A 19,627-nucleotide genomic window follows, 5' to 3' on the forward strand; every position below is an offset into this window, starting at 1 on the left:
CCAATCCACTATCCCGTGATATCTCCAAATACCCTAAATTGTAATATACAATTTTATGAAGAGCTTTTCGTACGGAATTTTGAATGAGCTGATATGGGCCACATATGAGCGCATTTGAAGATCTTCAACAGTTTTGTCGCGCAAAATTTTTTATCGTTTGCGCATTTGAGGGTTTTTGGGGCGCAATTCCGTGGACTATATAAAACCCGAAAATTAAGAGTGTGGGGGGCTGACGTAACTGAACTAATTATTTAAAGGACATAAAATTCCTTACTAGTGATACAGAGTCGGACTCAAAGGCATAGTAAATAAAATCAACAGTTATTTCGATACCGAACGCAATGTTTTCTAATCCTCCTTCTCCAGTACTGCTAGCTTTAACTAAAGCTAACGATAGAGGAATAACTAAGATAATGACGTTAGGAAAAATGATGGATTATAAAGGAGAAATAGTTACAGATGATTCGAGGGGTAATCATGAGTTTACAGACGACGAAACTGAGGATGAAATCAAAAAGAAAGGAATGACTCGAATCACAGTGCATGCACCACTCACTAGACCATCACACGGAATCAATAAATAAGTGCCATTCAAACCTTCAACCGTTCCACCCACTAGGCCACCTCACAGTACAGGTGCCCGAGAAAGGAAACCAAAACCGGGTCAAGGCAAAAGCAGCAGTTAGACAGTGCAAATAAACAATTACGATGATTTATATGCAGCTTTGAAAGCAAATCTCAGTGTAACCGATTTAGTAGAATTATGCAGATCAAAACCAGAAAATGTGCGACAAGATTTGAAAACGTAGAAATTTACCGTCAACGCTGGTCGATCGACCACTAATGAAGTGCTATGAATGCGGAAAATTCGGGGATTTAGCAGCGCAAAGCTACGTTAAGCCCCCAATTTTTCAGAATACTTAAAACCTGAAACGACAAGCTCAAACTAAAATCAGGACAACGAGAGAGCAGGAAGATGAGGAAAATTACGTAGGAATCAAGTAATGATGGAAGAGAAAAGAGTGGAACAAATAGAGAACGAGGACTCAGCCGAGTTTCAGCGATATGTAAACAATTATTATCCATTAGAGAAGGAAAAGGAAATGGCAAAGAATACAATTTACCAGTTTAATCAGGAGAATCTATTAATATTATAAAGGAGAGCGAATTACTTCACAAATTAAAAAAAAATTCTTAAGAAATGTACAATGGGCAGTACTTAAAACCAGTCGTCAGAAGCAACTTATATACTATACGCAAGCTAGAAACATCTGTTTTATGTGGTAGATGACGATTCTTCTTCGCCAAAAGCTGAAATAAATGGTCCACCTTACTTTAAAAAGTATTAAAGGCGCGCCCTAACATCAAACTTTATAATTCTGTATAACATAAAAGGGTCCCCCTATAAGAACGGCAATGATGTTGATAAAAATAATTGTAAATTCTACAAAATAGAAGAATACGGACCTTTGGAGAACCTGAAACTATACCTATCGATCAAGAAACAAACTTCTTATTGGGATTAATGCATGAATTTGGAGATGCGTTAAATATCAAGCCCATAAAGAAATAGAAGGGAAGATATCCTAATATCCCATCTGCAATGTCGAAATCACCAACTCTTACTTATGCGGATTTAATAAAGAAATGCGAGCTTAAACACGATTACATCATTATGAAAGCCAAATAAAAAAAGTACGTTGGACAAGAAAAAAGCTAGAAAAATTGAGATGAAAATATATCAAAAATTTGAAAGCAAAACTTCTCAACTTCATGTCGATAAAGTGATAACATTTTAGGTTACAGAAAAAGGATGGTTCTGTCACTTTAGATGCTGATAACGACAACACAAGCAAACTACGCCCTTAAACACATTTCTGGAAACATTCACACGGGGCAGATTAATAAGGATTACTTATATCACACAAATTGCAAACTAATTATAGGAATAAACTTAACTACAACAGGAAGCAGATTTCAGGCTATAGAACAAAAAATTTATGTAATGGAAAAGTTATTCGAAAATGAATGTAGAGCGTAAAATGAAATAAGAATAATAAAAATAGGCCCACAAAAAAAAGCTTTCCGCATGAGATAAATTAGTAGGCTATATTCATGTATTTTGAGCAACTTAATTCGAATCTGGCGTGAACATTTCTCGTACATGTCTCAGTTTTCTCCTAGATGCAAGAAATAGGGGGAAATCTGGGGATATTCTGGACGTTATTTTTATAATGCCAGTTTACGTGAAGATAGACATATGGATTTTATATTATAAGTGTGGCGACATATGAAGACTCAACTTCTACAGGTTTGTACACCGAAATTCTTTTGTGTGCCTTCTGTTTCCCCTAGCTTGGATAATTCTAGAGAAATAAAAGGTCTTTTTGAGATTATATAGACTTATACGGGGAAAAATAATAAAAATATCATATCCGTTGCAGTTTTGCATGCAAAATCAGTCACCTTTCTCGTGCAGACAACTTTTTTTGTGGGCCTGTGTAACCAGAAAGTCCCTAGGCTTTTTCCTACTTTTTTCTTCTAGAGAAAAAATGGAACAAGCTCGAAAAATTTGTGTTTAACATTAGATTGAGCAAGCAGATATACAAAGTATATAAAATTTTTGTTATTTTTTCCCATGTAAATCTATATAATCTTCAAAATACCTTTATTTTTGATAGAATTACGCAAGCTAGGGGAAATAGAAGACACACTGGAGAATGTTGGTATACAAATTAAGACTCTACAAGTCGCTACACTTAAGAATATAACTTCCATGTGTCTATTTTCGCGTGTACTGGAATTATCAAAATAACACCCAGAACATTTTTAGATTTTTCCCTATTTTGCGCATTTAGGGGAAAGCTGATATGTACGAGGAATTCTGAGGCCAGATTCGGATTCAGCAGCTCAAAACCCATAAGGATAGCCTAGTCAATGAAAATATCTGTGAACACTCGAATTTAAATTTTTCTAACTTATCGATAGACAAACTTTCAAGTAATTTGATTGTATCTATTAAAGAGACAGAAAATACTTTAAATATGTTTGCAACACCAAGAAATAAGTTTAGACCGTCGAAACAGTGGTTTGATGATGAATGTGAAAAGAATTTGATAGAATTAAAAGAAATACTTAAACAATGTAAAAAGAAAAAATTTGAAACTGATATATTATTGATCTACGAGAATTCTAAAGAATGGCACTCTAATGCTAGACAATAAGATGGCTTACAGAACATTCTTATTGAATTTTCTTGCAATGGCAAAAGTCTCCAAACAATTTTGTAAAATAGTCAACAGTTATGAATCAAAATAATCGAGCACAGATTGTATAGACTTAGACACTTGGGGAAAGTATTTCAGGTCTCTTTATCATGTCGGGATCCTCACTCTTATTTGTAAATATTTAATGATATACCAAATCCATATCTTGGCTCAAATATTTTTTGGATGAAACGTTGACAATTTAAAAAAAAGTGTAAAAGTGGTAAACCTCCCGGTCCGGATGGAAATAGCTAGGAATGCCTGAAAAATCTGCCTGTAAATCGTATCCTATAACTAAACTCGATTTTCGACAAAATACTTAAAAAAGAAAAATTTGAAGAATCATAATTCCAATGTATTGTTAAATTAATCTTTTTAAAAAGTGCAAGAAACTGATCCATCTATTTACCGCGCCATTGCATTTACCAACTGTATCACTAAAGTGTTTACGCAGATTCTCTCTAAGAGGCTAATCAGTTTCGCTGCAGAAATGCATCTTTTACTGGAGTGGCAGGCAAGTTTTAGGAAGGAGACAGGTTGTATAATTCATGTGTTTATGCTTATCTCAATAATTCAAAACCGTCTAAGCGTGAACAGAGGCAAGCCTTTTTTACTATTTTGCGATGTTTAAGGAGCTTTTCCATCATCAAATCACAAAATCTTCTGGAATAAAACATTTGTGAAGGAATGTAGATCGAAGTTTATTAAAATATTAATGGATTTTTATTCCAAAGATAATCTGTCAGTTAAAGGAAATAAGGGCTCATATGAAACGGTGGATATTACGAAAGCAGTCATGAAGGGAGAGATATTAGGTCTGAAGATGTTCACTTTATTAATTGCTGACCTAGAAGAATTTTTTGAAAGCTAAAGGTATCAAGGGATGTATCAATAAAATGTCTGATTGAAATAATAATTTTAACGTATGCAGATTATTTGGCTATTCTTGCCGACTTGCAGATTCAAATGCGAAAGATACTCGAAGGGACATATGAACACTGTCAAATAAATTATTTACTCGTTAATATAGAAAAAAGAAAAATTGTGCTTTTTAGAAAGGGAGATCACGGGCACAACAACAAATAATTACCTTTCATGCATGGTAATTTGAGCATAGAAATGGTTAAAAGTTATACCTACTTTGGAACAACCTTTCCTCAATCGGTGACTTTTGTTAATGCAAAGGATGCTGCAGTTTTTAAATCTAACATTGCTATAAATTCTACTAAAGTTTGAGTTAATTTTTTTTATCGAGAACATCCTTTATGCCCTAAAAATAGGCAGGCTATGAAATTAGACTTGAGATAGGTGCCTTACATCTCTCTGTTAAAGTTTGTAGCCTAATTTTAAACTGGATTAATAGACATTTTAATGATGACTGATGATCTCTACCCTAAGATATGCTATTTAAGACTTAGAAAAGTAGATAGATTTGAAAGTAGGGAATCAAAATGAAATAAATGCAGTTGGGCTCATCAGGTTAAAGGTACCTTTCAGAGGATTGGGTGTAGAAACCATTGGAAGTCTCTTTCTTTTGCCTCTTTACAAAATCATAAATTATTTTGGAAAAGGGCTTATGATAATAAACTTCACTTTGAGGATTTGCAAAATGCACGCTCGTCCTCTGCACTCCTACTCTACACTTACCTAACTTTGCTGAACGGGCCTCAGAAATATCTTGTTTCGATTGGCACTCCGCTTAAATTTATCAGAATAATATCACAACTTCTTTTATTTAACAAATTTCAGCCTATAATGATAGGCAGGGCTAGGAATCTTAAAGTAGATGTTTCTGACTATTTTAATTTCTGCCAGCAAGATATTTCTGAATCTGAGTATGTGTTTTATCTTCTAGTATCCTGTCAATCATTTAGTAGTGAAATATTTTTATGTATAAGCGCAAGTTCTGACGTATGTGATTTGGGAGATGTCTGGCTTAATATATTAGATAATCTCTGTAAAAATAATATAAATGTAATTTTTGTTTTCCTCAGTAAAATCCTCCCTCAGAGCAATAGGATATACTAGCATATTCCTGAGACGTGTCTGGGGTATTCCAATGTCTCAGTAGGATATAGATTGATTTTATGTATCCTACTTGGGACATTTGAATATCCTGGAAACTTCTCAGGGATATTCGAGAAATATCCCTGGGACATCTCAGTTTCCGCCTTCCGGAATATCCGACGGGTTATCCCTATAATATCCCTGAGACAACCTGTGAAATAAATGGGATCAAATGGGGTATCCCGGTATATCCTATTGCTGTGAGAGCTCAAAAGAACTTAAAGTATTTCTGAAATAATAATACAATGTCACTGTCGAGAAAATTATGGTTACTAATATTATAAATAAGTTTGTATTTTCTTCAGTAAATTAAGTTCATAAGGAATAATTGTTATTATTCCCGTGCAGGAATCCAATCAGAGATGCGGCCCTTCGCCGGTTAAAAATGTCACGGTAAACTGGTCGGACCCCGGCTTCAATACTGGCCGTGATCCGGTCGGGTAATCCGGCTACAAATCGGTTAAAAAATGTTGCTTCAGGCGAGAAATTTGTAACTTGTTTCGTCTTTTAAAGCTCTTCGTAAAAAATACGGTGAACTTTCATAGTCAAATCAAGTCACACAATTCTAGCGAGGAAATTGGAGTAGAATTTCAATAGCTGATGATACAATCTCCTAGCAATTGTTTTATTTTGGAAACTACGTGGTAATTTTAGGTTAAGAAGGAAAAAAGGAGAAAATATGTACACAATAGTATAGTTTCATTCAAAATAACATTTCTGCTGTTGAACATAGCAGAGTCGATAAAAGTTTTATTTAATACGTTAAAATATTAGAAAAAATGTAATATCTTTTTATAAAGAATTTAAAAAAGCTCATTTCTGTTTCACTGCTCTAATAAATCTTTAAATTATACTTCTTAAATAATAATTCATGTAGCATCCATAATTACGTCTTTAATAATATAATGGCTTTTAAAAGATGTATAATTTTTACAAAAAAATTATCCTGACCATGGGATCTAATTAGGCTTGGCCCGGCGAGTAACCGGCTAACTTTGGAATAAGTGATTCGATAAAAATGTTGCCTGACCGACTCCCGACCGATTCCTGTACGTGAAACCCAGCCAGGGATAGCCTCGCCGGCATCTGACCAGAAACATTGCTGTTGTAGGGCCAACCGGGGAAATTTCTGAACGAATTAGAAAAGAGCTGTAACTCTTTTGTATGAATCAGAAAATTATCAAAGAAATAAACTATATGTTTTAAAATATTTGAAATTATTCATTTTGGAACAGTTTTTCTTTAACTTTGTTAATATATTCACACTTTTTATTAAAAATAAAAATGTGTTCACAGCCTGGAAACATTTAAAAATACCCACAACTCTGAATAGTTTAACTGTGAGCATATTATTAAATCAAAATTATTAGAGACTAAAAATTACGGGGGGATTTAAATTAGAACCTTTTCAAATCTTGTGTGTGAAATGGCTTGTGAGTCAATCTAAAGAAATAATGTACTGTCAAAATGTATAACTACTATCTACGTTTGTATAATTACTGTTTAAAAATTTTAGATTTTCATTTTTACAATATATTTATTATATTTAAATTTTTACCGACATCAAAAGAGTGAGGAAGTAAATTAATCATGTTTTTTCCATAGCTTTATGAGTATTATGACTTCAGATTCAGTGTTCAGAGATGATTGACTACAAAAGTTACAATACTAACTACATTTGCTAAATTAGCTTTGATCCAGTTCAGCATTATTATTAATTCAAACCGCTGGTTGCAAACAGATTCTCAGAAGTCACTTGTTTTTCATTTGTTCTTCATGAAGATATCTGCAAAACAAATTACGAACAGGTGAATTCTAAAAATACATTTTCTGATATAAACCCAATTTCAAAATAAAATTATGAAATAACAAAAGTATCACTTCGAACTAACTTCACACTAATAACGGAATGTATTATCTGCGCGCAAACTACAAATCAGTCCTCTATATCGGCAGTGTATGTGTATGTAGTAGTAGTAGTTGTCTTATGATCTGGAAGGGAAATTTCTATGAAAATAATCAAACAGGTGGCAAGCCGAACAGGTGGTCTGGGTTTTGCATTGAATTGCATTAAGAAAAAGCAACAATAATTAAAAAACGTAATGCTGTTTACAAATAAAATAAAGAGAACAAAATATCGAAAATAGAAGAGTAAATGTGACAAACAATTCTAAGAAAAAAATTCATAAAAATATGTAGTTTAATATGAATAAAATTTAATTTTGAGATGTACCTTGAAAGGAATAGTTCGAATTTTATATCTATATTATTTATTTTGCTAATATTATATATTTTATTATGTGTGAAAGTTTAACAAATAGTTTATTGTTAAAATTAAATAATCAAAAAACCAACAGAATTAATAAAAAATATATATCTTATGTTCAATACGAATATAATAATAATGAAAAATATAAAAATAAAGTTTAAGTGGAATAGTAAAGAACACAGCTGAAAATTCCTGTATAGGAACCTCAGAAAATCCTACACATGATCCTGTACACGAACCTGCACACGAACCTGCACAGGTAATCTTGACGGAACCTGTGCACGAATTTGGCGAAGGAAACTGTACACAATCTTGGATAGGAATCTGCACCGACAAAGGAACCTTGAAGATTCAACGCACCATCGAGAGAGCCAGGGCATTAGCGAACCCTCGCGGATTCATTCATACGCAGGATGGTGCACACGTTCGTGTGCAGTATCGTGTACAGGAACATGTGCAGAATCCTCTGCGGTTCCTGTACAGGAATTTGTAGATGGAAATATTTAGGCTTTTAAACCACAAACAATTACAAGCTTTTCAGGAAATACGAGGAACACATTACATTTTTCTGCGTTCTTGTCATAACCTGACTTTTGAAACCAGGAGATACACATTTACGACCCATGCAATCCGCACTCTTTAACAAAAAATATCTTTTACAAAAACCAAAAGATTCACCAGGCTACACATTTTTTAATATACTTTTTGTAAATGTTGCGCAAACTAATAATTTTTTTCATAATTTTCCGAATCTCTGTATTGGTTGTCGATACAAAAATGAGACCACCTAATCATAGAGCCGCCTGTTCGATTAATTTCACCATCGTTTCTCCTCCGGATCGTAAGAGAACAAAAAAGTAGGGGAGATGCATTGGACTTGTACAAATTGTGCTTTATTACTGCAAACAAAAATATTTGAATTGGCAGATCGAACTTTACACTACTTACAGTATGGAGGCTTATACCGTTTGAAGTTCGCGTTGTTATTTAAATACTTATGCTCGCAATGGTTCGCCTTCCGTATACGATTCGTAGCCTCGTTTACACCTTACCTGGTACACTACCTAAATAATTAACTAGCATTAACCAGCCCCACAAAAAAGTTTTTTGTGCATCAGACTAGAAAACTATACCCATCTATCGACTTTTGTTTATTGAATAGAAACGCGTTTCTGACTACGAATTCTGAAAGAGCGGGATATTTTACTTTGGAATTTTGTTTGTGAACCCTAGCTGTTACCCCGCTATCTCATATGATGAGAACATCTCATATTAAGGTACTTTTCTCTATTATCCGTAAAATTTTCAAAAATATTATGTTGCAATTATTAATATCATTAGTATTGATTTTTAGCGACAATAGATTATCAACGATTAACGCAGTAGATTTATAGCGTTTTTATAACTGTATGTGTGAAAAGACTTTTGAGTCAATCTAAAGAATTTGTTTACTATCAAAATGTAATTCCTCGTGAAAATAGATACCAAAGTAAGATTACAGCAAAGTTTCCCAAAGATTTTAAGCACTTTTCAGGGAGGGGCTAAGCCGCCACCCGACAATTTTTTCACAATACTGGAACTCAAGGAGGACACTTGAACTCCGGCCATGCTAAATCAATTTCCTGGGTTAATTGTAAGAAAATGAAAAAAAGTTTATGAAAATTGGTTAATATCTTCAATTACAGTTTATAATTCTTGTAATTCTGAATGCACCTAAAGATTCTCTTCATTACTGGAAATATTAACCGATTTTTATAAACATTTTTTCCATTTTTTAAAATTGATTTAGAAAATTGATACGGCTCATTAAAATTTAATTGGACCATTTTTTTATAATTTTGTTATTCTAATAGGCCTTAATTTCATATTAATGGGAGGGTCATCACAGCACGTAGACGAAAGTCGCCATCTGATGACAGCGGGGGAGAGAGTGCTGCCGAGTTGTGGGCAGCGGGGCAGGTATGGGCTGAAGGGTACATTTAAGAAAAATACTAAGCTTCAAACTTTTTACACATAAATATTAACATCAAGGACTATTAGAAAAAATTTGTTTTATTTAAATTCAATGGTAAATATGGCTGGTACGATTGCCTCAAGTTAGCCCTGTTAAAATCTGGCTGACATGATATCACTATTTCTAAGCATCGGAAAAAAACTTCGCAATATTATTGAAGAGTTTAGTTGTAGTTATGGTCGGGAGCGCAGAAATTAAAATCAGAAAATAATATAAAATGGCGGATTTGAAAATATTGCGACTATTTTTCTTATCATAAATGGTTTTAAAAAGGGTTCAATATTATGAAATAATAATTTTGGAGGTTCGGATGTTAAGCAGACATATGCAGAAAAAGCTGTAAACATTTCAGCTCGATCGGTCCAGTAGTTTTTTTTAATCATGGCAACCAGTTCAAGAAACGTTGTTTCGGGAAAAACGCGTTAAAGTTTTTGCATTTCTGAAAATGCTCGTTCGGCGTGCTCGAGACACTTGAATTTTTTAACTTGTTCCTGAATCTTCCGACCAAAACAACTACTTTCACAGCATTTCAACATATATTTAATACAAGAATTCGTCATTTTTGAAAAAACGATTTATTGAAAAAAAGTTCCCGTACTACCTCCTGAATGAAATTTGAATTCGTATTAATTTCTTGATTCTTATTAGTTAAATTCATATTGGTAAATTGGTTTTCAATTGGTCCTGATTGAAATTGCTGTTAATGCGCAGATTGAGAAGGATTGGAAAGTCTGTTTGGACAAGCCTCGGAATTATTCTCAATAATGAGCAATAGTTTGGAATAAATAAAATTATATCAGAAACTTTCGCCATGGCCATCTTCAGTTTGAAGCTTGTATGGTTTCAATTACCTGCAAAATTGTTATGAGAAAGTAGCCCTTTCTTCTTCTGTAATTCAGGACCTCCGCCTATGTATATTTCTGGATCAATGATTACGTTAAAATTTTCGCCTGGGACTTCAAAAACTTTGACCTCATCATTGAGACTGATGTATACTAAAGAAATATTGTGGAAAATTGTCAAATTGTTCCAATAATTCATTGTTACACGTTCGCCAAGCACCGTACTGATTTTCGAATCATGACCAAAATCCAGTTCAACGTGGACAGATGAATTCATTAAAGAAGCTGCGACGTAATGGGCAGTGTTATCAATTTCTCCAGATGCGTAAAAAAGGGCAGAATCATCCCAGTTCGTCTGTGCAAAAATATTAGTTTTGTATTGGAAAATTTCTTATCTTATATTAAATTTTATTATAGATTTGAAATACTATTTATTATGTTATTCAGTATATATATATATATATTTTTTTTTTTTATTTAATCTTTGGTTTATAATGGAAACATACTTTGAATGCGAGGCTAATTCTGTTCATTGAAGAATGAACACGGTCCTTCCAGTCGTAGACACGAAACGACACATATGATGAACCTCTCAAAGTGAGAACTGTTGCAGCTGAAAATTCATATATAGCATGTCTTACTTTCATTAATCATATAAAAACATATGTCATAATATGTGTATGAGGGAAACAATCTAAATATAAGATACGGGTCATGTTTGATGTGATTGCCGGAATTCTGCGGGAAGAATTTAAAAGTAATATAGGGCAATTAAAGAAAAGTTGTTTTGAAGAATCGAAAACTTATTCATTTCAGGGGCCATCCATGAATCTCCTGATGCTCAAAGGGTGAGAGGGCGGTTAATAGACTGTCACAACTTACCTCGCATTAGAGGGGACGGTTTTTCTAAACGCCGTCACGTGACAGAAGGGGAGCCGCACTACTCGTTTTCAGAGCACTTGCGACATCTAATAACCTTTTTTTCTTATACGCATCTGTTTCTGTTTCTTTTGATTTGCTACAAGCACGACAGAGATCAAAAGAACCTTTGACGGAACACTGGGTCGAAACGCTGATTGGCCCAGTAACATTTAATTTCACCAGCCACGCCAATTAATGAGTCTCATGTGGAGATTTCCACTTCACGATCAGCTAGAGTGTTTGTAAACAAACACTACCTAAGCACGTGCAAATTGACGCGAGATTTTATGGCACCAAATTAAACCAAATTACTTTGCCTTTTAAAGTTTTATGGCCACTAACCGTGACAGATTCAGCTAATTAATATTAATGTGTTATTCCATAATAATTTTAAAGTTTCTCATGCTTCCTATTGGTTCACGGTATAAATGGCGCAGCCCAGTGGGCGTTATGTGATTGGTCGCGGGTTTCGAGCGCACCTAGCATTTTTCTCCGAACTCATGGTAAAACTTTAACCTGGCCTCGCCTCCTTCTCATATTAGAATTTTGATTTCTTTTTGTATAGACTCACGTTTCGCATAGTGCTCGTTTACTCTTGTTTCCCCTACGGTTGATAGTGTTCTGATATTTGGATAGGTTATAATTAAACTAGTTGTTTGATTCGATAATTTTCGCTTTTGTCTTCGTCACTGGCTTTACAGTGTAATTGATCATCGGTGCCCCGTGGTTAGTAAAATAGAAGTTCATTCTTTCTTAATTAAGGCGTTTTCTGTACTATTTTTGACTACGAAAAATTGTAATTTCTTAAAAAGAGAAAACGTGTTATTTCTTAAAGAATATTCGTTAGCCAACTGAAGTAAAAAGAAAAAAAGAGTATCCTTGAAATTCGGAGTTACCAAGAGGCCACTCTTAAATTTAATAGATATTTCCGTGGTTAGTGCGTTAGTGGTTAGGAGGGGGAGCTTATTGAAAGTGTTACATGTCCCTTCAGAGAGACCTTAACACCTTCATTATCTGTCATGAGAGGGAGGGAGGGCTGGTCAATGTTGTAATCGTGACTTTAGTTCCAATAATTGTAATGCCAATTTTCTTGCTTTTTATTTCATTTGCATGATTATAATTTCCATTTGCTATTATACAGTGCTATATTAAAATAAGTGGATCTTATCATTAAAAGTTACTTTTAACATTTTTTGAACGACATATCTAAATTATAATCAAGTTTTACGATTACTGAGACATTTACCTTATTACACAAAAATGGCTTGAACCATTTTTAAAAAATTGCAAGTTACAGAAAAACTAATTGCGTCATTCAATCTTGCGGAAAAAGTTTTAAAAAGTTCATGTGATGAATCATTTTTAGCTTTACGCTATTTATTATGCAGGAAAAATGAACAATTGAATAGTACAAAACGTGCTCCAGCATTCATTTACGTACTACATGAAAAGTTAGCTGTGCAAAAAGATCGTCCAATATTTGGATATGATGTCATTTTGACCCTTAGAATCGAATAGCGCAAATAGTTTCTCCGTAACTCAAATTCTAACTAATTGTTTAAACATTTTTTGCTTAAATTATCTGCTATGTCGATTGACATGACCATGGAGTTTAATTAGATAACAAAAAGTGCTGTGTGAACCCCTGCATTCATTCAACACGTTTTGTGATATCTGGCATTTACTTCTAAAAATTAAAGCACACAAAATTGCAAAATTGTTTGTTTTGTCGCACTTTGCGTTAAATCCTGAATACAAATTAAATTAAATTTTTGTTAAATTAATAATTTCTCATTTAGGGTGATATGATGTAATATTATATGAAATGGCGAAGTGCAAGATATATTGGCAATAATGTGAGAAAAAAGGAAAGTGGACTCATGATGTCGCCGTGAAAAAGGCCTTTCTGCAAGGCGACGCACTCAGTTGTCACACGATGTTTTATAAGATAAGATATTAAATCTGGGTTTCCAAAGCGGCCTCAACCCCTCTATGCAATTCACGATGTGTGGATGAACCTTTAAGCCTACCAAAAGAAGGATGATAAGTCTATGGAAGGTCGAATCTAAAGCTTAATGGCAATCAACCCAGCCGATGGATTGGCCGCGCTAATAGAATGTTGCGTTTTTGCATATATCTATCGATGAGCAGGTTCTCCCAACATCCTGCTACGCCTTTCTTTTAGCCGAGTTGTTTGTACACTTTTTGCCACAAAGGTGCGATAGTCCGCATAATCTTGTTATTCAGGATAGCTGTAAAGATCTTATACAGTGTGTTGAGACAAGTGATTGACCTGAAATCCTTCAGGTCATCTAAATTGCTCATCTTTGACAGGACTACTGTGTGCGCTTCCACCAAATAATTCAGACTAGGCTCTTCCAACTTTAGGTATGAGGTTAAAATGTGGACTAGACGCTGGTGGATTAAAGAAAACTTCTTCCACCAGAAAGTCTTGATACCATCTAGTCCCAGAGCGGAATAGGGTAGCCATTATTTCTCAGGTTTTATGAGGGCATTGCAAAGCTCGCTGCAGCTATTTATTTTTTTGACTCTTTATTCAGTGAATGACGATCTTCTTAGAGTTCTCACCAAAATTCTTTGAACTGCTATGGTTTGGGCAGATATCCCAGGAAACACGTTTTCTATTTGTTCCAGATCAAAAAAGAAACTGTGTTCTATAACAGTTGTTACAATATGGTGACAGAACTGTTCTAAAACAAAAAGGTAACAGTGCTCTAGAACACTGTGTTAAAATTGTGACAGAACTGTTCTCGAACTATGTGACAGCATTGTTCTGTAACAGTTGCTATGGAATTTTTCTAGAACAAATTGATCACAGACGTTCTACAACATTTGTTTTAAGTTTGTTCTGGAACTGTGCCGTAATAGTCTTATATAGAAGTTCAAGATCCCTGTTACAAGTGTGTTCTAAAACGAATTAGGAACAAATATTAATAACTGCTCTAGAACGTTTGTTACGTAATTGTTCTCGAACTGACCAATCACAGACGTTCTGTAACATTTGCTCCAAGTTTGTTCTAGAACTGTGACGTAATAGTATTATATCAAAGTTCTAGAACCATGTTACAAGTGTGTTCTAGAATAGTTTAGGGACAAAGATTTATAACTGTTCCAGAACAGTTGTTACGTACAGTAGAAGTCCGAAAACTTGCCGTCCGATAAGTGTATACTCCGCTTAAAACGTCATCACACGTACGGCACGCACACTAATTGTGATTTTTCCACTACTTGTGCTATTTTGCTAATGATTTGCGCCCATGATTCACGCATGAGCGCACCTAATATCGTGCTACTAGAAGGGGCATCCGATAAGTTCGCAATTCCTGGAATTTTGCGCCCCTACAGCCCCAAAGTTGGAAAGTTATCGGACTTGTACTGTAATTGTTTTAGAACTGACCAATCACAGACGTTCTGTAACATTTGATCCAAACTTGTTCTATAACTGTGCCTTAATAGTGTATATCAAAGTTCTGGAATCCTTTTACAAATGTGTTTTAGAATAAATCAAGAACAAATTTGAGATCTGTTACTTAACAGTTCTAGCACTGAAATTCTAGCGTTCATATTCTAGCACTAATAATGAATCACAGACGATCTTTCTTATTGTGTATATTATTACTATTATAAACTGTATTATCTTTATCGTGCCGTCCAAATGTGACTTGTACGTTCATTGAAAAACTATTACATCAACTCTTAAAGATTCCTATGGAGTCGTTAGCGCCCTGACACTTTATATTGAAATTTACGAAGTTCGTTCTTCAGTTTTTAATTTTTTTTCAATATCTTAAAATAAAAAATAAATTATTTAAAAAGTAACATTATTTTATAACAAGATACTTAAGGGAATGTCCAACAAAATTTCACTTCAAAATAATAAAAAGATTATACGCAATAAAAAATTACGACTGTGGTCTTCAACGACCCCATGAGGACCTCAGCGTTATATCAAAGTAAGGAGACCTTTAAGGATTAAATTCCTTAAATAAAATAATAAAATAGCTAGTTTCATAAATAATAACGAGAAGAAAGAATTGTACTACCGTGTAGTCTTTTCTAAATACAATTTATTTAAAAAGAAGCAACGCAGTTTTGTAATTATAATTGAAGAATATTAATATTCATTATCAAAACACAGGGAAACATTTATGAAAGTATTCATACGTTTTTTAATAACAAAATTGTATTGATATAAACAAAAAAATATTTTTTTCATCGAAACTCATAGAATAATATATTGAAACACATTAAGAGCACGTGCACTGAGTTCTAAGTAACTAACTATTATCTCTCTCTCATTAAAATGTGTTAGAGATATTCAATGTTTTGCCTCGTAGGAAGTTCTATAAAAACATTGAAATTTATAATTTCACGTATCCAAAAGACATTTTGGGGCATTATTTGATATTTTAAATTTATTTCTACACTTTCATAATAATTTGGCTAAAACTACCTTGAAAGAAGTAAAAAAGAAAAAGAAAATTTTTGAAAAAAACGTAAGTACCAAGAAATAATGGAGTTTTGACGAAACACAATTCTGACATTTTTCCTCCAATATTTTTCTATAATTTGCCACTCTTGGGTAAGTTTAAACCCAAAGTATTCGAGGTTAAAAAATATTTGTAAAATATCGAAAAATACCCTTAATTTCGTTTAGATTCCTGGCTTTCTAGATCTATCTAGTCCAATTATCATCTAAACATTGTCAACTGATTAGCTGTCAACTTTTTAAAAAAGCACGTATAAATAAAGTGCGAAAAGTTATCTCGCAATCACAATACTCAAAGTTATATTTTGAACGTATAATGTAGCTTTTTTAATCCTTATAAGGACAGAATGTTTTGTTTTCCACAGCAATCCGAACGAAATTATGAGGAATTTTTCGATTTTTTAAAATTCTTTCTACACATTTTAAATAATTTGGCTTAAGTCTACGCTGAAAAAAGTATTAAAGAGAAATTAAAATTAAAAACCCCATTTTATTAACTAATAGTATGAAGACAATTTATGTTAAAATAACCTTAAAATATCCTAAGAATTTTAATGTCTTTTGAAATCCTTAACAACATTTTCAGTAAAAACCGTGACTTTTACCTCGAATTGTACAACAATTTTTTATCTTCTTTGAAGTCTAATGATTTATTATTAAAAATAACTATTTCCGGTGCAAATGGTTATAATAACCTAAAGTTGTGAAAAACTTGTGAATCTTCTTCAAAATATAATCTAAGAAAATTGAAAATAGCAATTTCTGAGGAAAGAAACTGACTTAATCCTAACTTTTATGGAAACTCAATCAAATTTTGATATCGTACATTATTTATTATTATTTATTATGTTAAACAAATAATTATTTTATGCTAGCTTCAAAAAATAAGTTCGTATTTTTATGTGTCTAACACGCATGATGGTAGAAATGATGAATCATGATTCATGGTAAAAGATTTTAAACAAAAAGATTAAATTTATCATTTGAAGATTTGAATATTGCCGTCTTGAGCCGTGGTTCGGCCGTGGTACGCCAGGGAGCGCAGCGATTTGCCTTTCTTGCAATGGAAATGAAGGGTCGAGTGTTTAAGAGAGGAGCCGAGGCGACGAGAATCATACTTATCTGACGTGGAGGCTACCATGATTAACAAGGCGGTTCCTCCACGGCGAGGCTCTTCCATTGCACTATGGTCGAGAGGTGAACCTTTCGAATATCCTTAATGTGGATATCTCGGGCGTATAATTCTTGTTTGCCGAGACTGCATACGCGCGGTGTCTCAGATCAAAATATATCTATGGGGATATCAAAACTTTCGCCTCACAGGATATTCCGACGGGTATTCCCTGGAATAACCCGGGACATAAATGGGGTTAAATCGAATGCCCCGGGATTTTCTATTGCTGTGAGAGGTACGTAAAAATGTTCCATATTAAATACACCAATGATCCCAGATCTGAAACGAGACGTGGTCCAATACTATGACACGTCTATGCCCGTGTGAATATGGTAGGAGACTATATAAATGCCTGGGTTGCGCGTGCAACATATTTCTCCTCTTCTGAATTTGAAAACTTGAAGGTGCACGATTGCCGGTCGGAACACTTCGGCGGTTCTATTTATATCTCTATCTGCTTTGAAATAAAATGAAGAGATTGGGATTTTAATATTTTCAGATTTCGATGCTGGGCTGGCGATTCTCATGATTTGAATACTTCCCGCGCCTCTTTAATGCGTGTATTTTGTAACTATTCTAGGATTGATCAAAAATTAATCGTTTTTATCTGGAAATTGAACTATTCAATTTTTGGCTGAAACTTTATCCTGTACATTGTATTAGTTAAAACACCAATTATTTGATAAAAAATTAATTTCATTTTTTAAAAAGTAAACTTTTGGGTTGGAAATTGATATATTTTGTTAATTAGATTTTTTTCCTAAAATTAAAAAAACTGCAAAATAAAAATTTTTCTTAATTTCGTCCGGATTCTTTTTTTTCTAATTTTTAAAATGTTTTCAAATACTCACTTAAAATTTATTTGTCAAAATAAACAATCATTTTCAATGTTCTTAGCAATCACAACCATTTTTGTTATTCTTTTTAAATTCTGTACAATTCTCTAAAAGCTTTTTTCTTTTAAATCTGCAAAAGTCTAAATCGTGTTTCAAATTATTTGAAATAATTTCAAGTTTTAAATTAATTCTGAATCTTTTTTTAATTAAAATTGTAACGTTTAAACTTAAAATTTAGCTCATTACAAATTTAACAATTCAAGGCTTTCTATTTCGAACCATTCTGTTCAAATTTGTATAGTTTTTAACAGTTGTTTGTAATGGAATATTTTAAATGAACGGTCAAATATTGCTGAGAATTAATAAAATTTTCTTTTTTTAAATAAAAAATTTCAAATTGACTGGGTTAAAAATACAATTTTTTTAGACTGAAATAATCTTTAAAGTCATAATCGAAAACAAATAAATTAATTTTATAACAAATAATTGGTGTTTTAAATAATAGAATTTACAGGATAAAGTTTAACCAAAAATGGAATAGTTCAATTTCCAGATAAAAGCTGTGATAAAAAATTGAATTGAACAAGGAAAAAAAACGAATTTTCAACAAAATTGTTAAATTTTCAAGGGAAAAGGTGAATTTTTGACCAAGAAGATTAATGTTCTATAAAAATAAAGTATTTTCAAACTTATCCAATATGTACGATTAATTTTTAATCAGTCCTATAATATTTACATTTTCAGATAAAGATAAATAATTTTTAACGGAAAAAATTTATTTTCAACAAAGTTGTTGAATTGTCAACCAATCAGATGAATTTTCGACCAAGTCAATTAATGATCTACAAAAAAGGACAAGTTTTAAACAAAATACATGAATTTTCAACGAAATTATTTAATTTTATAGTCAAAAAGACGAATTATCTACAAAAAGGTGAATTTCTTAAGCGAAAAATATGAGTTTTTAATCAAATAGTTAAACTTTCAAACAAATAGTTAAATTTTCAACTATAATTATAAAACCTTGTTAAAAAAACGTATTTTTTTATAAAGTAGTTCAACTCTTAGTGAAATAATCGACTTTTAAAACCATAAAGATGGACAGTTCATATTTTAACCAAACAATATCATTTTTGACCAAAAATGATATATTTTCAACCAAAAAGATTTAATGATAATTCTTAACTATAATTATGAATCCTTAATAAGAAAATATTAATTTTTTTACTAAGTAGTTCAACTTTAAGTGAATAATCGAATTTTGCACCCAAAAATTATGATTTTAATTTTTAACAACATAGTTGCATTCACAACAAAACGACTTTGCAGCTAAAAAATATTAATAGTTGATAATTCAACCGAAAAATGTAATTTTTAATAAAAAAGTATAAATTTTCCATAAAGCAATTTAATTTCTACAAAGAAAGACGAATTGTTAACAAAATACATGATTTTTTAACCAAAAATGGTATAGATAAATTGTGAGTTTCAAAAATGTATTTTCAACGAAAGAGATGAACCTTCAAATAAAAGAAATAAAAATTTTAACAAAGTAGATGAACTTTTGATAGAAAAGAGGACTTTTTTTACAAAATAGTTACATTTTCAACAAAATAATTAATTTTCCAATCAAATAATTGAGTTTTTATCCAAACGAGATGAATTCGAAAATCACCAATTTCTTTAATTTCTTTCAAATGCGGATCAAGATTTAAATAAGACTATTAT

The 19,627-nt window shown here is 32.6% G+C and overlaps 1 protein-coding gene and 1 further gene across 1 annotated transcript in view; one reads left to right on the plus strand and one right to left on the minus strand.

Annotated features, from left to right (window-relative positions):
• LOC117174188 overlaps positions 1 to 19,627 on the minus strand; it is a 1,286,801-nt gene that overhangs the window by 363,121 nt on the left and 904,053 nt on the right. Inside the window, exons 11-12 of the mRNA XM_033363042.1 lie at positions 10,965 to 11,071; positions 10,468 to 10,813 (exon numbers count right to left, since the gene is read on the minus strand). Coding sequence (XP_033218933.1) covers positions 10,468 to 10,813; positions 10,965 to 11,071 — 453 coding nt within the window. The remainder of the gene's footprint in view (positions 1 to 10,467; positions 10,814 to 10,964; positions 11,072 to 19,627) is intronic.
• On the plus strand, positions 17,004 to 17,169 carry LOC117175750.

The sequence above is a fragment of the Belonocnema kinseyi genome, chromosome 6 (assembly GCF_010883055.1).
Source record: "Belonocnema kinseyi isolate 2016_QV_RU_SX_M_011 chromosome 6, B_treatae_v1, whole genome shotgun sequence".
In the NCBI taxonomy this organism is placed as follows: domain Eukaryota; kingdom Metazoa; phylum Arthropoda; class Insecta; order Hymenoptera; family Cynipidae; genus Belonocnema; species Belonocnema kinseyi.